Source organism: Rosa rugosa, chromosome 4, assembly GCF_958449725.1.
Source record: "Rosa rugosa chromosome 4, drRosRugo1.1, whole genome shotgun sequence".
NCBI lineage: Eukaryota > Viridiplantae > Streptophyta > Magnoliopsida > Rosales > Rosaceae > Rosa > Rosa rugosa.
This window is the reverse complement of record NC_084823.1, coordinates 35,367,448-35,394,251: the sequence shown is the minus strand read 5'-3', so window position 1 is coordinate 35,394,251 and position 26,804 is coordinate 35,367,448. Positions and strand designations below refer to the sequence as shown.

General features: G+C 37.8%; 3 protein-coding genes and 3 non-coding genes across 7 annotated transcripts; 3 read left to right on the top strand and 3 right to left on the bottom strand.

Moving 5' to 3' along the window:
• The first annotated feature begins 4,702 nt into the window (after positions 1–4,702).
• On the top strand, positions 4,703–4,805 carry LOC133707609 (U6 spliceosomal RNA). The gene has a single exon (XR_009845222.1). It is a non-coding gene; the product is annotated as a U6 spliceosomal RNA (small nuclear RNA).
• A 3,659-nt stretch (positions 4,806–8,464) lies between these two features.
• On the top strand, positions 8,465–8,567 carry LOC133707618 (U6 spliceosomal RNA). Its single transcript, XR_009845230.1, has one exon. It is a non-coding gene; the product is annotated as a U6 spliceosomal RNA (small nuclear RNA).
• A 908-nt stretch (positions 8,568–9,475) lies between these two features.
• LOC133744720 (paired amphipathic helix protein Sin3-like 4) lies at positions 9,476–10,736 on the bottom strand. Its single transcript, XM_062172782.1, has one exon. The coding sequence runs from the start codon at positions 10,553–10,555 to the stop codon at positions 9,476–9,478; it is 1,080 nt and encodes a 359-aa protein (XP_062028766.1). The 5' UTR covers positions 10,556–10,736.
• A 958-nt stretch (positions 10,737–11,694) lies between these two features.
• On the bottom strand, positions 11,695–22,107 carry LOC133746570 (uncharacterized). 2 transcript variants are annotated; one of them, XM_062174738.1, is made up of 13 exons: positions 21,667–22,107; positions 21,411–21,527; positions 21,055–21,119; positions 20,354–20,459; positions 19,254–19,325; positions 17,633–17,692; positions 17,399–17,528; positions 17,123–17,316; positions 16,774–16,958; positions 15,096–15,223; positions 14,013–14,293; positions 12,984–13,227; positions 11,695–12,554 (listed from the first exon to the last, which is right to left on the bottom strand). In XM_062174738.1, exons 1-13 carry the CDS (start codon positions 21,934–21,936, stop codon positions 11,917–11,919), a joined length of 2,490 nt encoding a protein of 829 aa, XP_062030722.1. In that variant the 5' UTR covers positions 21,937–22,107; the 3' UTR covers positions 11,695–11,916. The 2 variants fall into 2 exon arrangements, with proteins under 2 accessions (XP_062030722.1, XP_062030723.1); XM_062174739.1 differs by having other exon boundaries at positions 21,411–21,523; positions 21,667–21,806.
• An 85-nt stretch (positions 22,108–22,192) lies between these two features.
• TRNAW-CCA (transfer RNA tryptophan (anticodon CCA)) lies at positions 22,193–22,264 on the top strand. Its single transcript has one exon. It is a non-coding gene; the product is annotated as a tRNA-Trp (tRNA).
• Positions 22,265–22,414: 150 nt separating this feature from the next.
• On the bottom strand, positions 22,415–25,165 carry LOC133745652 (uncharacterized). Its single transcript, XM_062173759.1, has 7 exons — positions 24,980–25,165; positions 24,799–24,888; positions 24,537–24,691; positions 24,109–24,229; positions 23,030–23,149; positions 22,882–22,952; positions 22,415–22,792 (listed from the first exon to the last, which is right to left on the bottom strand). The coding sequence occupies exons 1-7, from the start codon at positions 25,094–25,096 to the stop codon at positions 22,546–22,548; spliced, it is 921 nt and encodes a 306-aa protein (XP_062029743.1). The 5' UTR covers positions 25,097–25,165; the 3' UTR covers positions 22,415–22,545.
• Positions 25,166–26,804: the final 1,639 nt, after the last annotated feature.

Here is a 26,804-nt window from a genome sequence, read left to right as displayed (position 1 = left end):
TTGTGCCGTCACAACGTACAAAATTGGGTCCTCAACAAAGGATGGGCGTGTATGTCGATTATGAATCCCATCCATTATGTGCTCTTTAGAGCCCTTGACAGGCGATCTCTTTACCGCTAGATTTGCGGATTGTCACTTTGATGAGACAGTCTTCCCGCCGTTAGGGGGAGATAAGAACGTCACCGTTCCTGATGAACGGCGTGAATTAACATGGAATGTCCCCACAATGTCTCATCTTGATCCCCAAACCGCACGAAAATAGTGAAGTGCGGACAATTCTAGATCTATAGAGTATAGAATACAATATGCCAGACATTTTCTCTGATCTAGCAAAAGTGACGAGATCATATATACCTGCTGCAAATGTGCCTGCAAGGATAGACGTCCTTGTAGGATGTGTCGTCCTAGATGGACGAGGTACGACCATGGCGGCTAACCAGTCATATGTCCCTGCCCAGAAGTGAGGTAGACCATTAGGTTCGAATGATTCTTATCCCCAGAAGAGGGTAAACTTGGCACAAACAAATCCTCTTGACATCGCAATCTCAAACCGATTCATCTCACGAGATAAATCCGGATTATGGGTACGTCCTAGAAGAGACCATGTTGGGGGACGCTTCAACATTTGAACCCACTCCCGAGAATAGAGAAATCTCGGTAAATTTAGTGAGATTTGGAATCGGATTGAGATTATCATCAATGATATATTAGTATTTGCGGTGGCCACCGAAACTATAATATGCGATGACCTCGAACCTTGCTTTGTTGATCAATATCAATGAAAAGACGACTGGCTAATAAGGAAATAAGCAATCCTGGTCAAAATAGATTCCTTGACAACGAGAAAGGTGTTTGGACCTGTTGTTCCTACACCTACCCATGTGAAACCCGTAGAATTTAAATGGGTATTTGTAAGGAAGCGTAATGAGAAAAACGAGATTGTGATACACAAGGCTCGTCTAGTGGCGCAAGAATTTTCTCAACGCCCTGTGATTGATTACGAGGAGGCGTATTCTCCCGTAATGGACGTCATAACGTTCCACTACGTTATCAGTTTGGTAGTTTCTGAAAAACTGAATATGCAGCTTATGAATGTGGTCGTAACTTATCTCTATGGGGATCACGATACAGAGATATACATGAAAGTTCCTGAAGGACTTATGATACCCGATGCAAATAGTTCTAGACCACTGAACACGCTCTCCATTAGTTTTGAGGCGTTCACTTTATGGATTGAAACAATCCAGACGGAGGTGGTATAACCGTCTAAGTGAATATTTAATCGGGATGGGATATGTGAATAATAAACTATGCCCATGCGTGTTTATTAAGGAAGCAAGTTCCTAGTTTGGAATTGTGGCGGTCTATGTCAATGACATAAATTTGACTGATACTCCTGAAGAGATCAAGCAAACCGCAAAGCACCTGAAGTTGGAATTTGAGATGAAAGGCCTTGGGAGAACAAATTATTGTCTCGACCTGAAGTTTGAGGACAGTGCAGATGAAATTTTGGTCCATCAACCAAATTACATCTAGAAGATGTTAAGATGCTTTAATGAGGATAAAAGCAAGCACACCCATGGTCGTCTGAAGTCTAGAGAGAACCGTATCGTCCTGCAGATGATAACGAAGAGATATTGGTGCCAGAAGTCTCATATCTAAGTGCAATAGGCGCATTATTGTACTTGGCTCAATGCCCTAGATAGGACATCTCATTTGAAGTGAACTTGTTAGCTAGATATAGCTCTGCGCCAACACGCCGCCACTGGAATGGCATAAAAAAACATTTTTCGCTACCTTAGAGGTACAACGGATATGGGCTTATTCTATCCCTATGCAGCAAGGAATGGATCAAACCCCCTTGATCCTCAGAATGATGCTCGCCTTGTTGGATATGCTGATATAGACTATCTATCAGACCCGCACAAGGCATGTTCCCAGACTGGTTATGTCTTACCATTGGGAATACTGCAATTTCTTGGAGGTCTACAAAATAGATACTTGTTGCTACCTCTTCGAATCATGCTGAGATACTAGCTCTTCACGAAGCAGTATGTGAATGTACATGGCTAAAAGCCGTTACAAAGCATGTTCGAAGCACATGTGGACTGCATTCCACCACTGATGAACTAACCATTATCTACGAGGATAATGCTGCTTACATAGAGCAGATAAAGATGAGTTTCATCAAAGGAGACAACACCAAACATATTGTATCGAAGTTCTCCTTCAATTAGCAACAACAGGAGCATCAGAAGATTGAAGTTAAGCATATTTGATTTGAAGACAATCGTGCAGACCTCTTTACCAAGTCACTACCAAAGTCTACATTCCAGAAGCATGTTCAAGGTATTGGTCTACGTAAACTATCTGAATTACCTAACATGTAATTTTCAGGGGGAGTCGAAATCAGGGGGAGTATCTTGAAGCATACCCATTTGACCATCGTGTACTCTTTTTGTCCTTCGTCCAGGGTTATTTTGTCCCACTGGGTTTTGTTACCTGGCAAGGTTTTGACGAGGCACATCTTTGGCATGGTCACCCCACTTACTGCATCCGGAAGATGCTTTGATTTGACATATATGCATTTGCTCATCTTTTCCCTTCGACCACGGGTTTCTCCCACAGGGTTTACCGGGCAAGGTTTTGGTGTAGCAACTCTAATGCATACCTCTCGTAGACATAGTATCTACTTATGATGCTGATAAGAAGACTTCACCTATCTCTGTTGTGATACGACTACTCCACATTCACGCGCGTTGTGCTCTTTTTCTCCTTCGACCAAGGTTGTTTTTCTCCCACAGGGTTTTTATTACTTGGCAAGGTTTTTGACGAGGCAACTTAGAAGCGCTCAGCCTAGGCAACACTATTGACATGAAATATCCAAGGGGGAGTGTTGTAAATAATTATGGCTGCTAATATCATGTAAATAGATGGAGAGTCATATATGTCTTTCACTATAGATTAGTGATTGATAGGATTGTGAATAGGAGTAATTGACGTTGCTATTAAACGTTGTCTATTTGTATACATCATGTACTCCTATATAAACCCCCTCATGGTAAGATGAATACACACATTCTATTCTCTACGTCTATACTCTCTCTCTCTCAAATTCGTTTACTATAGTTTTACAACACTGTTGATATTTATATATCATTCACTTTTCTAAACTGGCAGTCATTCATTGTACCCTTGTTCATTGCAGCTCATATAACACAGGATGATTTTGTTAAAGTTTAAGTAGTATAAAAAGGGCAAATACTTAAAACATTCATTGACAGTAGATATATGACCAAAAAAAGAAAAGATTTACAGTATATATCTGAGCGTAGATCGATGAACAAACTATAATAATGCCAACTGTTTTGAGTTCAAAATTGGTGTCATTTCTTTCTGGACTAATGCTGTTGGAGATTTCACATGATAACATAAGTTTTTGCTTCTTTGTTAGGAAAATAACAGATCCAACCAAAGGTTTTGATCAGTCGATTGAGTTGAACCAAATCGTTTATACCCTTTGTACCAGGATTTGCATACATAGCTACAGTGTATAATGGAGTGGAGTGGAAGCCTTGGGAATATCTGAAAAGATAATATGTTGAGCAAGGCATCATGATCAATGCTGTTCCTATTGTTGCTGTTGAGGCCCTCAAGTTGCGGCAGGCATGGATAAAGTAATTAAGTATTACGTGTGAGAGAGGACCAAGACTTGCATACGCTCCTGCAGCACTAGATGATTCACAGATAGCCTCGGCAGTATCTTAAATTATATATATGATCTCGGTTGGAAGCTCTGGAGTATCAACTTCCATGTATCTCTTCTTTTTAGTCTGAATCTGAAGGTCTATCTGTTATGGTAATGAATGGCTAAACTAAAAGGCAAATATTTGATAGTCTGGCCAGTATAAATAACAAGACAGGTTCCTCATTCTACATGGTTTCCTAGTTATTTCTCAAATATTGAAATTTGATAGTGGCCGGAGGTCTAAATTACAAGACGAAGGAAACCCTCATTACAAGATTTCCTAATTATTTCTCCATTAGTAATGGATGTTTCTTGAAACAAATTTGTTCTTCAGATATCGTTTACATCTCCATAATTGGGGTTGCAAGGGTGCGGGGCAGAATGAAGAATCAAAAGCCAGTTAGAGAAATGGCCGCTTGAAACTAGCTTGCCATATGAAATTTGATCTTATAAAAAAAATGTGTTCTTAAATCTCAATTATTTGTATGCTTGAACTATATACTTGTTCCTGAAGATACTTCTTGCCCTGGATAGGCCATATCGGTTTCGTTCAAATTAAAAGAACCCTTAATTTTTGTTCTAAAACTTTCAGTTTGTTAAAAATGTCACATGACATGATGTCCATATATATGTCCTCTCTCACAACCTCCATTCAAGCTTAATGACCCTAATTTTAATTCATATAGTTTCAGTTTTGATACAATACAGGGTGCATTTTAAAGCTTGAAACAATATCTTCAAATACATATAAAGTTTTATTCATAAACATTAACATAGATAATCTCTACAAGCAGTCAAAAGCTGTTAGTTTTATACTTTATTACGATATAATTGCACTTGAGATAGGACACGTGAGGTGCACGTACTATCTTTTGAATCTATTGTGTAAATCCCATATCGAGAAACAGCGGCAAAGCAAGACTGTTCATATAGGCTGATCTTGCAGGAGAGATTGTCCCTTCGGGGACATCCGATAAAATTGGAACGATACAGAGAAGATTAGCATGGCCCCTGCGCAAGGATGACACGCATAAATCGAGAAATGGTCCAAATTTTTTTTCCCAAATCCACCTCCTTTTTCTGCATCTCCTTCAGTCCTTCTCTTTTGATTCGAGATACTTAACCTTCGCGTTGTGGGTTTTCGTTTTTCTTCCATTCTATTTGCTTTTTGTGACTTCCAAGCATCAGTGACTCGGTTCTTCACGATATATGGATACATATCACAAACTGAAATTGATGCTCACCAGATGTTTGATGAAATGCCTGTGAGACATTGCTATTTTTTTTTTTTCATTATTATTATTATTATTTGAACTGGGTATTCCCTAGATCAAGTCTAGTTCTGGGGGTTGAAAAAAAAAATCAGATATACGCATCCTATTGAGAAACTTAAACACAGTCAGTCAGTCATGTTCATGATGGTTTTGAACTTTTGATGTACTGCAAATTTCTCACTCTCTATTCCTGTTACAAGGAAGTTGCTTGGCAGCATACAATGCCATTGTGAACTTATTGTTTATATATCGTTGTAAACCCATGCCCGAGTAGTCATACTGGCGTTTGTTTGTGTTACTTCTTTGGGAGAGATCTGGGGTGGCGCATGAAAACTGAGCATGGAGTGGATCATCGTGCTGTGCTGTGGTTCATGTTGTCAAAGAGTGGAACTGTATGATCAAAGTTATCACTATTGCTTCTGTGAAGCTTTGTTCAGATGCCTGGAACTTTGCGAGGATTTGATTTAGTGATAGTGATGAGTTTGTTTTAAGAGTGTGATAATGTCGGTCTGACACAATCTTGCAAGGTAGAACAATATTACCCCGCCGCATTCAAAGTTCCATGACATGTTGAAACATAATAGCTTGAAGGTGTTGGATGAAATGCATCAAAGGCGTCCTCTGCCTTCCATTATCCGTTTCAATCAAATCTTGACTCAAGTTTCCAAACTGAAACATTATTCAGTTGAAATTCCAAGAGAAGAAGAAACTGCAAAGCCACTGAAGTTGCTTTTCATTGGCACTCAAATTGGAAGCAATGAGGGGCTCAATAAGGTTACCAAAATAGTCATGCTCCTCTCAATTCAGGTTCTATGGCTCTAAGATATTATGCTCATTGTAATGTGCTGTTCTCATAGTTTTAGAAATTGTGCTGTGTGCCTCTATGTGTTCTGTTTCTAATGAAGATCAGTTTTTGTTGTTGGTTATATTTTAGAATAGGGAAAATAACTATTATCTGAATTATTCAAACGATGTAATTCTTCATTGCAATGCATATTAGCGCTTAGCTACATGTTTCAAATCCAACTTTACTAATTGATCCATGTCATTGTGAATCTTTTTACTTTTTCTTTTGTGACTGATGGCAATCTTTGTCTGAACGTGAGAACTTCTTACCTTCACTGTTGTAAAACAAGAGTTGTTTTGGTAGGAGCAGGCTTCTTGGTTTTTTCTTGAATATAGGTAGTCATGTCCCTTTGCATGCCCTTTTGTCATCTTAATTAAGCCACTAGCATGCTCCTGCATATGATCCTCACGAACCATCTGATGACTCTCATTACTTTGTGAGTGGAAGACTGACTTCCTCGCACACTTTCGTTTCTAAAGGCAAGAGAATGTGCATCCATTTGCAAAGTCATGTCCGCCCTTACAGATTACAACATCCAAAAGGAGTCAGACTTTTTTGGTGGGGTGTGTGGAGTGCTTTGCCTTGTCTTCAGGCTTCATGGTGGTATGCAGATACTTTTGAAGACCCTGACTAAGAAGACCATCCAATTTGTAGTTGTCACTGCATATCATTGTAGACACAACAAGATTTGTTGTGTTAGTGTGTTGTATATCGATCTATGTAGACCATTTTGCTGTGCAGGCTACTTGTAATCATGCACCCAATATTAGGTGAAGGAAGGGATTTTACTGGATACAATAGTTAGTTTTCTCCAAATTGCCATATTTTTTTCTAGCTATGCTGGTTGTATTCAATGATTTTACTGGATATGTAGTTAGTTATCTCCAAATTGCCATATCTCCAACTCCTCTAGCTATGAGTACCAATCACACTGTGTACTTTCTATAGTTAAACTTTGTATAGATGAACTGAAGATTTGAAAACACTTGAATATGCATTCACTGGTGTTGGTGGTATATAACTATATAAGGTGCAACGGCTGCAGGGCTGGGCTGGGCTGGGAAGAAAACCTTCAAAGGCTAATTATTTATCGCTGAATTAGAAGTTGCCTAGCTAGTTGAGCTTCAGGGTAGTAAATAAAGTTGCAGGTTCTTAATTCATAGGGAACATCTACTTGTGTCTCATATGTTTAATATATCCTGTTAATGAAAATTTTGTAGACTGGATTCATCTGTTAATATTAATCAATCACTTTTTTAAAACTGGCAGTCATTCACTTTTTTAAAACACAGGAAGATTTAGTTGAAGTTAAGTAGTATAAAAAGGGCAAATACTTGAAAGTTTCATAGACAGTTGATACATAATGACCAAAAAAGAAAAGATTTACATTAGATATCACTGAGGGTAGATCGATGAACAAACTATAATAATGCTGGCTGTTTTGAGTTGAAAATTGGCGTCACTAATTCTTTCTGGACTAATGCTGTTGGAGATTTCACATGATAACATCAGTTTTTGCTTCTTTGTTAGGAAAATAACAGATCCAACCAAAGGTTTTGATGATCAGTCATTTGAATTGAACGAAGTCGTTCATACCCTTTGCACCAGGATTTGCATACACAGCTACAGCGTATAATGGAGTCGAGTGGAAGCCTTGGGAATATCTGAGAAGATAATATGTTGAGCAAGTCATCATGATCAATGCTGTTCCTATTGTTGCCCTCAAAGTTGCGGTAGGCATGGATAAAGTAAGTACTACGTGTGAGAGAGGACCAAGACTTGCATACGCTCCTGCAGCGCATTAGATGCTTCATGGATAGCCTCGGCAGTATCTGAAAGTATATGATCTCGGATGGGAGAATCAACTTCCATGTTATATTAATGAATGGCTAAACTAAAATTAAGGCAAAAATATTGAGTCTGGCCAGTATAAATAACAAGACACAAGGGTTCCTCATTCTACATGGTTTCCTAGTTATTTCTCAAGTAGTATTGAATTTATATATCTTGAAATTTGACAGTGGCGGAGGTTTAAATTACAAGACATATATAAGGGTTTCCTTTCCTCCTACAAGATTTCCTAATTATTTCTCCATTAGACTTGGATGTTTCTTGAAACAAATTCATTTTCAGATATTATTTACATCGCCATGATCGGGCTTGCAAGGGTGTGGGGGAGACTGAAGAATCAAAAGCCAGTTAGAGAAATTCCTATTACAAAAACCCTTGATGTTTGTTCTAGACTTCCAATTTGTTAAGCATACATGTTATGATGTACATATCCTCTCTCACAACCTCTATTGAAGGTTAATTTTAATTTTTATAATTCCACTTTTGATATACAAAACTGGGGGCATTTTAAAGATTGAAACATATCTTCGAATCATATGAAGTTTTATTCATAAACATTAACATAGATGATCCCCATAAGCAGCCAAACTTTGTTAGTTTTAAACCTTTATTCGCATAGAATTGCACTTGAGAGAGGAAACGTGAGGCACGTGTGCTTTTAAAAATATTTGTGATACTAGTCCCACATCGGAGATAGGAGTCCGAAAAAGGCTCTTCATATAAAGACAGCTTGCATTGGAGTTCGTCCCTTCGGGGACATCCGATAAAATTGGAACGATACAGAGAAGATTAGCATGGCCCCTGTGCAAGGATGACACGCATAAATCGAGAAATGGTCTAAATTTTTTTGGGTTTTTTTTTTCATCTTTCGATTCCAGGTAGCCTACCTTTGCTTTCTGGGTCTTCGTTTTTTCTTCGATTCTGTTTGCTTTTTGTGACTTTGAATCATCAGTGACCCGGTCCTTCACTACATATGAATTCATATCACAAACTGAAATCGATGCTCACCAGCTGTTTGATGAAATGCCTCTGAGACATTGCTACTCCTTTTTCTTATTATTTGAAAGAACAAGATGTAGATAACCCATTCGTTGTATGCATCCTATTGAGAAACGTAAAATCAATCATGTTCATATGATGGTTTTGATGTACTGCAAATTTTTTACTCTATTCTTGTTACAAGCAACCAGTTAGTTGGTACCATATAATACCATTGTCAAATTTTGATCGAGTCTGTTTGTGTTGCTTCTTTTGGAGAAATCTGACGTGGTACATGAGAACTGAGCATGGAGTACGTCAATCATGAACTTATTACCACTACCAATGTCATGCTGCGCTGTGCTTCATGTTGTCACTGCCACAGATGAAAAGCCCCTCTTCTAGCTCGCTCCATATGATTCGAGGTGAATTGCGAGTTTAAGCATGCAATTTCAATTCAGTTGTATGAAGTTGTATGGGTGTAAATTCAAAGCATACCCCTAGTAGCAGTTGGAGAAGAAATGATGTAGCTCTTAGACAAGTATATGAATGATAACTGTGTTGGTGATCTTAGTCGACAGGTCTCCAAAAAATGATTTCAGGACTACATTATTGGATACAGATTACAAAGTGACAGAAAATTAACCCCTTATCAAGCCAAGGCTATGCCCTAAACTATGTTGTATTCAAAAAATAAAGAATGTAATGACTAATGACTATTGACTATTGAAGATAATAATGGTTTAAATTGAAAAGTTTGCTTATGAACTCTGGACATTAAACATCATGATTAGCTTGATTGTTAAGGTTCTTGGCATATACTTGAGCCCAAACTTGACTAAAATCCGAGCGACATTGTTCCCACTCTTCTTGCTTTTGCTTCAGTCGGACTAATATAACAGGCAGAGCCGCATCAGCATTTTCCCTCAACAGATCCACCACTTCAAGCCCTTGTTTACCATACAATCTCTCAATGCACCTCAGATTGAGAACCGTCAAGTGATCTTCAAGACAAATTGATGCACTAATACTATTGTTTTCAATCTTCTGTATTAGCTGTTCCACACTCCCTATCGTTGAATTCACAGAACTTAACAACATATCAAGTTCGAACATGTCATTTTCACACTGAAATAGGCTCTGCTCACATCGGCTTTTGTGTATTCCTCTTGAACAGGAAGCAGCTGAAGGAGTGATGCAGACTCGATCATTCAGTACTTGAGAATCAAGCAATGTTCTTCGGGTAGCAGCAGGAATCGGGTAATCCTCTGGCAAAACATGGTAACTTGGAGTGCAAGTCTCACAGTTAGAGAGGTCAATAGAACAGGAAGGTTCACTTGGAAGAAAGTGAGTGAATTCATCAATCAAGTCTGGGTGATCTCGGAAAAGTGCTGCAACCTTTGGGAAAATTCTGGACTTGTTTTCACCTTTTAAGATTTCAATAAAAGATAGATAAACATGATATTCATCTTGAAATCGTGCCTTTACCCTTTTCACAAAAGTGAGAGCTTCTTCGGATACGAAATCAGGAGTGGTTGGTGTGATGGTGATTTCATATCCCTTTGGCAAGAAGGTATTGAAACCCATTAGTAAATCTGGATGCCCTTCAAATAAATTTTTCACCATATCTATCACACTTTCAAGATCAAGTCTTTGGGTACTATAGTCTTTCAGGAGTTGAGTGAAGTCGTGGTAGATTTTCTCTTCGTCTTCAAGTACGTCCCTTACTGCCTTTAGATATGTGAAGTAGTCACCTCTGGTAAGTTTTCGGATACCTCCTTCTGTTGTCTTATTGATCATCTTGGAAGTCCCTGAAAGCTCTTCTTCTTCTCGAAACGAAATCAGTCCCGGAACCATGTCTGATCATCAAAACCCTAACAAAATCAAAATCAAAATCAAACATATATATAGCTGCCGTTCTAAGACAAGCTCAGAGAGAACAAAAGAAAAAGAAAATATGATAGTTCCAAGAATTAAGGTACGTATGGAGAGAATTTTATCACATTGTTAAAAAAAGTGGAAAAAGAATCCTAAAACTAAGAGTATGAACAAGAAGAGAAGTGTCTTACTCCCAGCGACCTTTCTTTTCTTTTCTTTTCAGCTTTTTCCACTAAGTCACAACCCTAACGGCCAACCATTATTGTAGCCATCTTTTAATCTATAGCTAATTAGTCTCCTAAATAGGAAACAAATAACAGTATTTAATCTAAAATTCATATCCTAATAATCTTACTTTGTTAGGATTGGATCTTGGAATGAATTCTAACTATACATAGGTCTCAAATAGTTTGGCTTACTCAAGTTTTTTTTTTTTTTTTTAATATTTTTGTCAGTACAATAAACTGCAATTAAGTTTACACAATCACAGCATCCCGAAGGGACTAAAATTACTATAAGAAAACAGCAACTAACTAAACAATCGCTTGAAAGAAGAAAAACTGATATGTCACTGAGTCCATCAGCATATTGATTGGCAGCTGCCCAAGTCCGATTGACCAAATTCAGCAATAATTGGGTCTTGATATCGATAAAGTATCGAACGAATGACTAAGCTTAACCAGGCTATCGAGCTTCCCCTTTAATCTCAATCGACTTGGGAGGTAGGTAGACTCCCATCCAGGACTAAATCATCACCCCAAAGGACCAAAGTGACCCCATCCAGCTGCACCTTATATCCATGCGTTCAGTTCTTAGTACTCTATGAATCGATTACTTCTGTAAATTTGAATCAGCTTTGAAGTTTGAATCGACAAAGAGTGCTTTCCTTATAGCAAGATGCGCATAAAAGAACTCATCAACATAGAATTGTTTATTTAAGATTATCAAGAACATTAGAACTGCTTATTTAAGAGATATGTTTTTAAGGGACTGTAATTTCAGTCTTTAAATTATATATATGAGATTAATATTCACTTGTCGGCACAGTTCATTAATACAGTCCCTTCAAAAACAGTCCAGTTGGCTTGGTCAACAAAAAAAACTGCAGAGAATAGTCGTAGAGCAAAAGCAATTAATGCAGTCCTGTTCTTTAATTTCTTAGCATTCTTTTTGTACATATTGGTAAATCAACGAACTTTAACTGGTGTACGTATTCCAAGTGTGTGAGAAGATAATTTTTTTTTTCTTTAAATAGGTAAAAGATGGTAAAGTAGGGTAGGAATTATGACTAAAAATTTCAACAAAATAGACCGAACATAACTGTAATTTTGGTATCAGCATCATTCAGAATCAGAATCTGGACCGACGTCCACAATATCAGGAATTGAGTCTGTATCCGAATCATTAGTTATCCCATATGCAAATCCCTTGCTGTTCTCAGGATCTGCGACCATATTGGTAACTCCTTGATATTGCTCCATTTCCATGTCTTCAGGAAGAGGTTCGACCATACTGTCATCTCCATTTCCTCTAATCTTCACATAGTCAATGGTCGCTGCTACAATCTCCTTTTCCCTTCTGGCTTCATTTTCTTTGCTAAGTGAAGCATCTGCTGAAATAATTTGATTGCCATGAACTGCTGCAATTTTGGATGGTTCTCCAATCTGCATGGTCTTGCCTAGGTCATTCCCGGGTGCTACCATTTCTTTACTGGTTTCAATCCAGCTTGAGTACAGTTCATCGTGATATAAATTAGGAGCATCATGCACCGTTCCCTGCATGTCAGTTGAATGTGAGGTTCTGTGCTTTAGACTACCAGAGTAGATATTTCCTGGGTATTTGTGGTGAACTCTTTCATCAATGCTAGTCGTATTGGAGAAATCTGCCAGTGGGAGGGCCCTGGGATGTATAAGCACCTCTAAGACTAAGAGAGCATGAGCACAAAATTCAGCGAGTTTGGTACCACTTTCAAGCTTGCCTGCAAAACCACGTTCATTTGTTACATCAATTAAAAAAATATAAGTACAAGCATAAAAAATAAAGTTGTGATTCATTAAGAAATAGCTACTAACTTATACCGACACAAAAAACATTTTGAATATATATTAATGCCTATTTGGCTATTTCCTTTATTCAGAGTTGTATTGCTTCTTCCATGCTGTTTAGATTGTCAATAGGCATGGAAGAGCAATCTACCAAGTAGATTATAAATAATGGTGAAGAGTTAAGAGTGCACCACTATCGATCCAAGTTCTCTCCCAAGGTAATACCCTCTTTTTGCTTCCCCCTTTTTATATATTTTTTTTTACTTCCCTCCTTTTGCCATACATGCTTATTTGTTTGTTACAGATAAATCCACGAGATAATCAAAAGAAAGAATGAGAGTACATATTCTTAAAGGAATTACCTCTACGGAAAAGATCAACACCCTGAGCTAAGTAAGGGGGACGGACACGAGATGAAGACAAGAAAGACGCCAAAAGTGCACGCAGAGCTGCAAGCTGTATATCACCCCAAACATCAGTAGGTTCATTTGGCTGATAAATGCTTGTGTTCTCACTAGCAAGTCCCCCTTTCAAGGAATTTGTAGCTATGTTTATTAGAAGAAGATCAACATCTGATCGCCATCCTTCAGATTTAAATACACCATCCTGTTGAAAGAAATAAATATATTGTCACTCATAATGTAATCCTTATGAATCCAAAAAGAATGACCCAGAAGCCAAATTGATCCTTAAGATACATGATCTTTGAAGGACTAAGCCCTTGTTATATTTGGATTCTGGACAGCAAATAAGACAAATATCTGGCCACTTATAACAAACCTTTTAGCCAAAGGAAATAAAGATTACAGAGTTGCATACAGTCAGATTCGAGGACCACATGATAAGAAATTGAGATTTTTTTAAAGAAGTTTCCACCCAAAACTAATGGCATCAACACTGTCACGGCATTTTGGATTTAAATCAATTCAAAGTTTCGATGTGGTAATCAACAAGGTTGAACAGAAGGAGGTACGTGTGTCAGATGATTTCCAGAAAATCTGATTCATTGGTACGGAAGAATGTAATATCCCAAAATCAAGCTGAAGACAACCTTTTCCTCAGGGTTTCAAGCTAAGCATTTATGGCATTAAATCCAAATATTCTAATATCCTATAGAATAATAATCAAGTTACCTAGAAATGTGCATGGATTCATTAATGTTTTGTGGGAACAATTTTGAAAAAGGAATTGTAATCCTCAGCCTGTACAAATTAAATAAAATATTGTATTCAATATTTGGTTGTTGTCATGGTATATCAGGCCTTCCATAGAATTTCCTTCTATTAAATACCACAAGGGACTTTCAGAAAAAAAAAAAAAAAAAACCACAAACGCCATACACACAGATGCACTCACCCAACATTCTCTATAAAGATGTGGAGAACACATACCACAGTCAGAAGAGCTTCTAATGCCTCAAGTGCGGCTATTTGCACAGAAATTGAACATCTTGTATTGTTCTTGGGGGTTCCCAACTCCAAACTACTTGGGTTATGCACCTCGAGAGATGTGATCGAAGTTCCATGCTTCCTCTTTCTATTGCTAGGTTGTGGTGTTTGGAGCAATGCTTCGGTTGAGGGCTTTGCGCTGGCACTACTATTCTCCGTAACAATGGGATTCAAATCAACAAAAGCGCTGTTCACGACTTCCTGTGCAAGGCATACTCCCACTCCTGGCAAGGATAGAGCTCCCAATTAATAAAACTAAAAGTGACTTCCAGGATAACAACACTAATGGTAATCCTAGTTGAGTGTAAAAGAGAAAGGAAAATGCCAATTGCCGAAACAATTTGCATCTCAAATATATTAAGAGGACAGATTGCAGTGTGCCATATCAGATGTAAATAACACAGTTAAAAGGGCATTTCAACTTAAATGATCAGCAAGCTAATACATCTAGACTTGCACCTGTAGATACTTACACTGGTTTATAATACAGTTGAAGGGTGGTTTATAGTCTAAAGGGATCTACATCTGTTGTAGATTGACTAAAGGGTGGTTTATAGTTTTGATGTAAATTGACTCATCTCCTCACATAACTAGATGAAACTCCAATGCTTCTCTCTTATTATCTCACACAGCTACATGTGAACTTGCCTCTCTCTACCGTACAATATCAATTAACATACAACAATCACTCCTTGATTATCCAGTAGTCACCAATTCTCTGGATAGACTATTTTTTACTTTTCAGTTACAAATTTTGGATTAGCAGGTATGTGTTATGACTTTTGAGATAGCTCCAATTTCAGTAATATGCAGCAATGAATAGATTTTTTATACATGTATGACACAAGATAGCCAATATCTATAAACGAGGTAATGGCTCACACAAGGCTGTTTGCCTCAACTAACTAATAAGGCTGTACAAATTAGTTGGGCTCTAGATGGATTAGGCTTTCTGGTCTAGTTAAATATCTTACTCTATCCCACTAAAACTTGATAAAGAATACACTTTCTGAAGTTACTGCATACCGACACCCGTGGATATCAGCAAAATCTTTGTGATTGAGTAGACCTTGACCCTCAATTCTGGCAATACACATCTTTTTAAGTACACTGAAAGCAAATGCACTATATGTGCTTCATGCGGTAAAACTTGACTGCAAAAGAGATGATAAGATGGTTAGAAAATCACCATTCTAAGAAGTCACAAAAATATCTCTCCTAAGCTCAAAAGCACATACACATAATAAATTATTTACTAGTGGCGACACATATCAAGTAAGCATCCTTCAATATCAAAAGTTCAGGCATTAGAAATGCCATATTACTCAACTGTTTTATTAAACAACACACTCTAGAATGAAATAAACCTTGATGAGGTATGACCATGAATTAGTGTTCAACCTCTAGTATTCCTAAGTTCAAAAGTGACTCAGCAGATTGAAATCATTCACTAGTGGAGATTCATATCAAGCAAGCGTCTTTCATTATCAAAGTCAAGAAATAGATATCAAAAATTAACCAAGCCTTAAACAAGACATTATTCTAGGACAAGATAAAATTTGACAAATGAAAATGTGAGATTAATGTACACTTTTGACCTATTTTCTATTAACTTATGAGACAAGAGGTTATCCTTCTTGGTATAATGGCCTGACTCGTTTCAAGAGGAATGCTCGCATCGTTTTGCATGGAATGCATTGAAGTGAGTGGGTGCTTCTAGCATAAAGCATGTACACTTGAAATACATTATCACATGCCAGATCAATAAATTGTCTGGATTGCTTGTGCGTAGACAGATAATTATATAGGATTGTTGAAACACAATAAGATACAGCTCAAGACAAAAACAGTTTGTTCTTTCACTGAAGTTCAAAATTTCAGGCTAGACACTTTTCACAATGTCTGGCAAATGCCAAAAAGGGCTCATATATTCATATAAACATTCCTTTGTCATAACTCAGAAGTAAAAACCTACAACAGCTGTACAGACTCATCTTGGAAATAATAGAGTAAAGTTATAATTAGTAAAATATGGGAGAGAAAAAAAGGTGATTTTTTTTTTCATAAGCAGCAAATGTGCATTTAGAAGAAAGAGAAAATACAAAGTAGGGGATAAGTTGTCCACAGAAAAACTAACAAGCCTAACAATGATAAAGGAAAGTAGAAAATAAAGAAACCCATAGTAATACAATGAGGGAAAAAAACAGACAAAATACTAGAGCACACTGGCTTTCCAATTCAGCAATAAAGCATACAAAAAACTATCACTAAACTAAAAAAAAAAAAAAAAAAAGGTGGTGATTAGCACTCCCAATTTGTATATCTGCATTGCTTTTATTGTGATTCTACATATAACTTACTAAAGCATAAAATAAGGGAGTGAAATGTGCAAACTACATAATGGAGTTTGATAATCGCCACCTAAGAAAAAAAAAAAAAAAAGAAGCACCTAAATATACCCAGCAAAATTCTTACTGCACGTAGCAACACAAGTTTTAGCTAAACATTCCAATATTATATGAGCATTATATCACTACCATGCCTTCCACCAGTGGCGGATAAGACCAACCCCACCCTCCTCCTCCTCCTCCTCTCCCTCTCCTCAACACACAAAAGGTAAGGATAACCCACATGACGAAGGCCCAAAATGATCGCATAACTATTTGATAAGGATAGACACTCAAATCATAACTCTGTAGGTTACCTGCGGACACCCTTAAAGATTGCAGTAAGGAGGTCCAAACTATACGAGTGCAAACGTGGAAGTTCCGAACAAACGAACTCTTGCTGCATGGCAGTCATAAACAGCCGCAAGGAGCGTGACAAGGAGCCATCCACATCCAATACTCTCTCAATAAGGGCTAATAAGGAGTGAATAGGGGCGGTCACCTACTAGTGAAAACACATTAGATTAGGTCCTTGTGGAATATCAAATTGATTTTACATAATTTATGAAAGACAGAAGAAGAATTGCAACAGAAATTAAAAACAATTAAGTACATTCAGCTTATTCGTAAAAGGTATAAGAAGCTAGCTACAAAAATTAACAAAACCTGAACAGGGTATGAACTGGTTAGCATTGTAGAGCAGCATATCATCAGTGCAGAGACACTGGAGACCAACGAACTATGAGACCTCTTTCTTGCGTCTTCTGAGGCTTCTCCTGTTAATGTATGGTCCCCCAAGGGGGGAGGGGGGTCTTTCCCAGGAGGAACCAAAAGTCTAATACCTTCATGACGTTTAGTTTCTGCAATCCCAGCAAATAAGCAATTTGGTAATTTACCTCGAGACAGCAAAAGCACAAAAAGTTATATCATAACGCAATCTACCTTCCTCAAAACCCTGGAAAACATCATTCAGATGACGATTAATTGACAATAAAATCTTCTGAATCATTAATGACCAGCTTTCCTCATCTCCTTTTGATTTTGGTATTAATGCCAGGCAATGAGCAAGTTTCTGAGATATTGAATACCACACAGAAGTTACTGGGGATATCATAATTTGGTTGCTGATTCATTATTACCATGCTAGAGAGCTACATCAAGCAAACAGGAGTTTACCTTCAGCATATTGAAACTACATTTTCCAGACAAAATTTTTGAAGCAATAGCATCTTCAACCTGCATAAAACATATGAAGGAACCATTTAGTGTTGATCTCACAACCGTGGGGTTCTCAAGAGGATCTGATATGCAACATTATTTCAAGTACTATAAAATTTTCTAGCTTTCTTCATGTAAACACTACATCTGATATGCGTCTTTGTTGAAAAATCTCTTCAGGGAGGCTGGAGTGTTGTGGGAGAATTCAGTAGGAAGGGTTGATTTGCTAAACCATAAACTTCTGCTTTTGGCAACCAAAAAAAGGCTGAGGTCCTTTGGGGTTGTGGGGTGTTAGCTGTGCTCTGGGTCGTTTGATGGAAAGAAATAAAAGAATCTTTGAAGTTTATAGAAAAAGAGGTGGGATTACTTTGGGAGAGAGTTAGGTTTTGGGCGTCTCTTTGGGCTTCTATTTCTGGAGAATTTAGGAACTATAGCTTATCTTCTATCTTATTAGGTTGGACTGCAGCTGTAGTCTAGGGTCTGTCTAGCCTGTTTGCCTAGCTTTCTTCTATGTGGACTCCTTGTAATTTGCTTTTCTTGATCTTTCAATAAAAGCCGTTTCTTTTCCCAAAAATAAATAAATAAAAAAGAATAATAAATATTGCATTTTATACCCTCTAGCACAATGCAAGAGGACATATGTCAAGCCAACTGTTATTAAGATTCCTGCATTACCTATGATGGGCCACTAAAGCAGTACAATATACTTCCAGCTTCTACTGGACCAAGTCTTACAAAAAGATCATTTGTGCAGATCGACCATGAAGATGCATCAAATGACCACCATGCAAGTATTATAGTATGCACATTCAGAAACTGCACTAAATGGTATTCAGTAGTCCAGAGAGACCAAGATATATAATCATTTAGGTGTTTCCATATGAATGCATATTCTGATATAGACAATTGCATTTATGCTTGTGTCCCCAACTGTACAGGAAACAACATTCTTGGGGATTATAATATATACATATATAAACATTTACGGATCTGGTACTTTAATTAGAAATCATCTTTGAAGTTGTGTATTGGGTCATATCTTTAAGGTTCCAATGATGTGAAGCCTTGGAAAGCACTTCTCAACCGATTGCCAATTGGTTTTGCATTGGAGGTCCAACGTCTTCATCATTATCATAATTTGTATTTGAAAATATTGTCAATACAATTTCAGTAGCTAAATACAAGTCAAATGGGGACACTTGGAATTGATTATTGGTATATTATACATTCACAATCAGGATTCAGGAATTACATAGCTTTTCTATTCCACTTCAGCAAAATTGACAATTGAGTTATTTAAGAAGGGAACCTAGAGCTCAAACAAGTGAAATAATTACATTGCAAACTGTTAAAAAAAATATTACATTGCAAATCATTTCTAAGTCTAACATAACAAAGATTCACACAAATCTTGTATCAAATGTTGCTTCAAAATGTACTTGGGATTGCAATTTTTTATTCTCTAAAAGCGATAACATATTATATTATTATATGTCCACATGAATTGTATTTGGTAATATATATTGGCAATACCAGTAGTGGAAGTCAGAGGTTCTGTAAAGAAGGATAAGGAACTTACACTGTCATAATGACGACTGATGGAAATTGGAAAGAAAGATATGAATATGCATAGCAATCGAACTGCTTCTTCCTGCATGTAACACACCAAGACCGCATGAAACATTTTCTTTAATAGGAATAATTTTCATAACAAGATAAAAGGGGAAATGAGAACAGAGGAAAACCAGACAACAGAAAAAGGAAATTAAAAAAACCAAGACAACAGCAGCTCTCCAATTAGAAGAAATAGCAAAAAAAAGAGTTCTCCATAATTTACAAAAACTGAAGTCCATAGAGACGCTAAAATATGAAACCTCTGCTTCAGCTTTGCCATCCCACACCAATGGGAGACAGGCAGAGATTTGTCTCTCCAAGGGCTTCGACTTGAACCTCTCAACAATGGTTGTGCATTGCAACCATTTGTATCAACATCATATTTACTCCTCAACATTTTGTGCCACAAAGCATCTGGCTCAAGAGGATATCTCCATAACCACTTTCCTAGTAAGGCCTTAGTTCTTTAGGGTAAGTTTCCCACCCCAAGGCATCCTTTTGCCTTGCTTCTGACAACTACTCCCATCTAACCTAGAATTTCTGTTATCATCTCCATTCTTCCTTCTTCAGTGTTAACCCTAATGAGCATTTTTTCTCAATTGGTTTTCAGCCCAGTAAAAACACAAAAAGGTTCAATTACTTTTAGAAGATTGACCAAGTTCCGATTTTTTTGGAGGAAAAAACAAATATTGCATTGTCTGGAAAATGCCAATTGTAAATCTGTAATTTCCACTTTTTCCCTCCCAAGTCTTGAACCTTCAATCAATTCACCTCTAGCTCTATCCACCATTCCACTCAAACTATCTGCAACAAAAGTAATAAAAATGGAGACAACAGATCCCCTGCATAGCCCCCCAAACTTACCCCTTGGCCTACTAATGATGACAGAGAAGCGTGCAAATGAAACTCTATTTCAAAATTTCATGCAAAAAAATTAAAATTAAAATTAAAATCACTAGAAAATAAATATTTGATGGAATCACTCAGCGCTTCAAACCCGATAACGCCTTTCTTTCACTAAATATGCTGTTCCATACTAAGGAAAAGTGTGTATTAGTAACTTACCCAAACAACCTCCGAGTGATCATCATCTAACAACTTCAAAACTGATGGAATGAGTTTCCCAGCATGGGCAGTTCCATCTTTCTTAACAAGTGGAAATCCACCCAACCTAAAAAAGCAAAGGAAAGTAGCGTCATAGGAGTGCCATTACTATCTCTAATATCGTTTGTCAAGATTACACAGTAACACTATATCTAAGGACAAGATGACCGATGCAATTCCAACTGAAACTTTTAGGTTACTAATGCTTCAGATATAAGATTTCCATCCAATATTTACTTTTTAGAAAAATACAAATTTGAACATCCTTGCTGATTAGTTTTATCTGGCATTAGAAAAATCGAGGGAGTAAAAAAAAAACAATTTCAAAATCTGATACAGGCATGTACGATGCACACATTGTGAGTATGTGGCTGAGTGTTCGTGTGTGTGCGCGTGAGAGAGAGAGAGAGAGAGAGTAGCACTTTTTTTTCTTCATTAGGATCTAACTATAAACAAACTAATCATGTTCTTCTTGCGTGCCTTGTAAAACAAGTACATATTATCTGAGTGTTCGTGTGTGTGCGCGTGAGAGAGAGAGAGAGAGAGAGAGTAGCACTTTTTTTTCTTCATTAGGATCTAACTATAAACAAACTAATCATGTTCTTCTTGCGTGCCTTGTAAAACAAGTACATATTATCTGTGTGGAAAGCATTCACACGTACCTTGTAAGGAGATCTGACATTGAAGCACAAGAGGCCACCTTCACGAATTGAGAAGTTGTCGGAGACTGTTTAGCCAATAACAACAACAACAAAAAGGCATAAGGAAATTTTATGTATATGTCAATTTCATTCACCACAAAACAAGTCAAAACAAGAAGTACGGAAAAAAAAAGGCTGAAGCTGCAGAATAGCCTTCAAACTACAATTACAGTTTAGGGTAGTACAAAAATACAAACTCCAAAATTGATTCGCAACAGAAGATGTGTGCGGCCTGAAAGATATATAGTTCACAGACTGAAATGCTTAAGACCATTCTCCCTCGCATTTATTCGAGAAAGATCGTATGTATTGGTTACCTGAAGAGGTGATACAAGCTTCTGGTACCAAACAGAGTATGATGCCGAGAATCGATCAGAGCTGCATTCCTGACAAGTCACTCCTAGCAAACAAATTCCGGCCCAGCATTTATCTGGCTAAACCAGCAGACAATATAAGCAAATTAATTAACATTCAAACAAGAACCAGATTCCGAAACTTTTCGACTAGTAAAAACACCAAAGTAGAGTAATACTGTAACAAAATGGCTACAAATTTCGAGTCCTGTGCACATACCATGTCACTGGAAACGAGCAGCAGCAAGCGGTCGACCCAGGAATCAACGGCGGATCTCCAGTGAGTGATAAGCTTCTGGTCCGTGGGATCTTGTACGGACTCGGAGAGGAGGTTGTGGGTTTTGATCATGTAGACGAGGTTGGAGAGGTCGAGTGAGGTGCGGGAGGGGAGGTTATCGTCGGGGAGATGGTCCCTGATGAGGGTGTGGAGGAAGCGAGGCTTGAGAGAGGCGTCGTGCATGTCCTTCACATGGTCGAAGGCCGACGACATTGGAGCCAGGAGGGTCTGAAATTGAAAGTGAGGTGAGGGTGAAGAGAATTTGAATGAAAGGAATTAGGGTTGTGGGTGGTGAAGAAAACGTGAAGAGATGATGAGATGGGTTTAAGGAAGAAGACGGTTACTTTGCCTCCTCCCTCCCAGGGTTTTAGACCGTTTTGGAATTGGATGTACTAGGGTTTTATGCCACCTAAACTATTATAATGATGATGTCCGATATATATTAGATATCTATAGGTTGCTACAACGAGGATCCGTGGCGCAATGGTAGCGCGTCTGACTCCAGATCAGAAGGTTGCGTGTTCGATTCACGTCGGGTTCAATCCCTCCGATCCTATTCTTTTTTTGGGTTTTCTTTTTCTCTGTTATTTGTATAATAATTAACACATCACTTCATTCCCATAAGGATAATCCTTTTTGGTTGCTTTTTGTAATTTGTAAAATAATTAAACTCCACTTCATCACTGTGAACTGGGATAAAGACTGATTTTTTTCCTCGAATGCATGACGAGTTTCACTAAAGATATCTGTAACCACTGAAAGTGAGATTCACTGCTGCAATTACAATGTTGAGTAGTTAGACGAACTACATTCAAGTAATATCTAATCATGTATTGTGGCTTCATCTTCCTCCGGTTTCACGAAGAATTCAATATAGGCAATTCGACTTGGTTGTTGATATCCAGCAGAGTCTATGCGCGGGTGTGAAGTAGTTGGTCTTGCCACTGAAACTAGGTGCTGTACTTTCAGCAATCCACCTCTCCCAATGGTCAACTTGCTTCCTCTGTTATCTTTAATGACAGTGCTGGGAATGTTTGAAGTTGTTGCTCGAAGGAACTTGTATTTATACCTAAGGATATCAAGGTAAGACCAACACGGTGAAAAAAGTGGAAATGCAATGTACAGTGAATGTAATTTTCAAAAGTGATGCAGATATACCTGTAAGCTACTTGACGATCACATTGAAATGCTACCAAGAGATCAGTATTGACATAGTATGTAAAGTCTATCTGCAAGCACGACAAACTCTAAGAAAATTGTACTCATCACAGTAAGTGCTTGCATGTATGAAGGAAACAGGTTTTACCTGTAAATCTCCATGGCCTTCACCTCTAAAGGTAACAATAGGGGGATTTGGTTGTAGGCTGATCTGGATGCTTGATCCAGGCCATTCAAGATCATCAATCGCTTCTTTCAGTGCTGCAGACTGTGGTTTAGATTCCATGTAACACAACAGAAAGGTAAAAGTACTTTAGCATCAATCAAGAACATATTCAATATATAAAGAACATTCATTCATGTTTAAGTTCTAAACTTTTCACCACCACACATTGTTCAGTCATCAGTGAATATGTTACTCTCCTTCACAAGTATCAAGAATTGTTTTTTTCTCAAGGTTAATGCCAAATAAGTTGCATATGGTTAGAAGACCTCCCATTTTCGTCTTATTTGTGGCACTCTTGCACTTTTGCAACAGGGAAAAATCAGTAATTAGCCTTTCTGCTTACACTAGATTGATCACCGAAGGAACACCAAGTAATACAGCACACAGATCTTGACATCCACTTAAAACATACATCATCATCTTATTGGTAAACAAAGGTTTAACTAATGACTCAGAGACATACAAGCATACGCAATGTCCACATGAATCCTTCAATTATATTGAACTATCAGATGCCTTGAAATACCTCAAACTTTATGATAGCTATGCAATATAAAGGCGGTAAACCAATATGTATAATAAGGTGCCTAACAGAAGTTGAGTGGTAGAAATTAGAAGTTGATTTGAAGATACTGTAAGTTGCTTTTACAAAATGGAAAGAAGGTTTAGTCAAAATTTCCAAGAGTATATAGACTCTTGTCACCCCAACAATAGTTAATGTAAACCATTTCCTGTTCTACCTTCAAGCACAAATCTTCCTTTTGTAACATTTAATCCAGCATATATGGGTTAGAAGGCGGTTCGCCAAATGGAAAAAGGAGATGTTGGATTCTAAAAGTGACAGATTTTTACTAGAAGCTTCTCTGGGGATGCCTCAGTTGCATCATTGATACATTTGAAGCCTAAAACAAACCCATGAAAGGTGCATCTTCTATTCTAAACCCTAATAACTATTTTAATTGACAGCATAACAATTTTACTCATGTACCAAATGAGCATACCTTAACAGTAAAAGAGATCGGGGTGCTCCCTGCAGGTTCAAAATTGTAGTCCCACGAAACTGTATCAGGGATTCTTGTCCTGATCTCGGCGTAAATGCAAGATTCCAATGAATCAACAGACCTAACAAACAAATACGAGAAACACTGTAATGACCAAATTTATTCACTCCATGTAAAGAACTAAAGATAGCATACACGTAGCTCTATTCCCTTGCTGTTGTACTGCGGTTCATCAACAAAAACACAACTTCCCCCCAAAAAAAAAAAAATCAATATTAAAATGTACTAATATCACAATTAAGCATTGCTTCACCACATAATTCCCATTTCAGAAAAACATTAAGCAAACGAATAAATTGACTTTAGACTCATGAAGTAAACGAATAAGCTGCGATATTCAATTACAAGAATGGGGCATATGAACGTACTTGACAAGAAGCTGCATATCAGGACCGGGATATTGAATCTCAATTACACTCGATTTCCCAGGAACTGAAAATGTGTTCAAGCAATCCACAAAGAGGCCCAAACTCACTCCAAACCTGGGCCGCCCATGCCCTCTGAATTCGTAACGAACAAAAAGCTACACAAATCACCACAATTCCATTCATTTCCGGCGAGATCCAATACGATTTTAACAGCAAGTAAAAAAGTGAAACTCGTAGCAGTGCTGGTAACTAGTTAAACTACCTCGCGCTGCAGATACACTTTGGCCTGGAGACAACCGGTTTCCTCGACAATCAAAACGACGCCGTGCTCCGATAGCTCCACGACGGCGTCCTAATCGGAAGTAGGGAAGGAGAGAAGGTGGTGAAAGACCCTAGATGAGGAAATAATTGAGTTGGGGAGTGGGAGTGGGAGTGGGACTGACCTGATGGCGCTTCCATCGGACAGTGGTGAAGGCGTCGACCATGCCCTGGACGTTGTCGAGCTGGCACACCAGATCGGGGGCTTCCTCGGCCTCTGATTCCGACGGCGACGCGTTCATCTTCCTCTCCTCACTCCTCACTCAACTACTTCTTTGGTTAAGGCCACAAAGCGGGAATTTCCCTCCTTCCCTCCTTTTCATTATTCTAGGCTCATTACCCGTGCTGTTGAAATTATTTCATCAATTTTATATTTTTTGTGTTTTTGTAGATTTACCCTAATAGCCTTTGAGATTATTTTATTATAAGTTTTTATTTAGGACAATGATAAAAGATGTCATTGTAAAGTGCTTTATTATAATTCAGACACAACAAATGTCCCAATGATAATTAAGGTCACCTCTTTACAACCTGACACTGAAAATATAAATAATTACAAAGACTGCCACTGACAGCCCTCTCTCTACCCCTCCCGTTACCCAAGCTCGTCTAAACCATTATCCATCGGACTCAACCTTGCCAAAATCTCTCTCTTCCTCTCTCCCCCTCCCTCCCTCCCTCCCAATATGATAATGCGATTGCAATCACCGCGATCTGAGTCGCCGTTTCCAATTCATCGGGGTTTGATTGGACTAGGGCTTTACGACAGCGCGACGGCGGAGGAGGCGACCTAGGTTGGTGTTTGAGTTTCTAGAATTATGTTGATGGCGGAGAAGAGTTCTAATTGGAGTGTCGCCGGTGGATTTGCCGCCGAGGATTTCGACGGCGAGGACATGTCGATCGATCTTGATACATTCTATCGCCTTCTCGAGGAAGAACCCCCGATAATTATCTGAATTGGTATTTCATCGTTGTATTTTGATTTAATACTTCGAAGATGCTTAGTTTAAACTAATTGAGGAAATTGGAAGATGAATTTGGTTTGCGTTAGGGTTTAATGAGATGGGAAATTGGAATCTTAGTCCAGTCAGTGGGTCTAATCGAAATGGGTTTTCTTAAACAAACATCAAGATTCTAGAATTAAGACTCGGATGGTTTCCATTTGTGGTTCTGAATTGGGCTTGAAATTAAGATTCTGATCGTGAACTATGATCGAATAGGGATGAAGAATGATGGGTATGATTTGCATATTGGTCATACAGAATGTTGTTATGTAGAAATTTTCTGGCTTTAGGCCTGTTGGCCTTAAAATAATGAAGAATTTGGTGTATATTATAATCTGAAATTTTGTAACAGTCATCTTTCTGTGTTCATCTTTATGGTATTTAACTGGAAACTATGAACTTAAGGGAAAAGTTAAAATTTTGGCATTGCCCTTCTTAACTTCTTTAACATTTTTGGCTCGAGCTTTCTGGTTTGAAGATAATCAAGAATTTGGTGTATGATCCTTTTGACATTTAAACTGGTTACTATGTTTTCACTGGAAATGTGTTGCATACAAGGGGTTCAGTTAGTTTTAGTCTTTTAGAGAAGTGAATGTCTATTATCTTGTTGTATTTAAACAAAATGGGCAAGAAACAAGTTAACAAGGGATATGCTAGACAATTGTTTCTGCATTATAATGCATGGTTTAATGTTGTTCTTTCAATTGTTTACGCAGATAACTGAAAAAGCAAATTGAATTGGCTAAACAAAGCACAAATGGCATCAACAATTGGTCGATTGTTTCAAGATCAGAACCTCAGTGTTCACTCTAATGGTACTTATCATTTCTATGGCTATGTCTTTCCTTAATATCTAAACTTCTTTTCAGGATATTTTGGTCTAACTTTTCTAATATCAACAACAGGAAATTCTGCTGTTGGAAAGGGTGGTGCAAAACAACAGAAG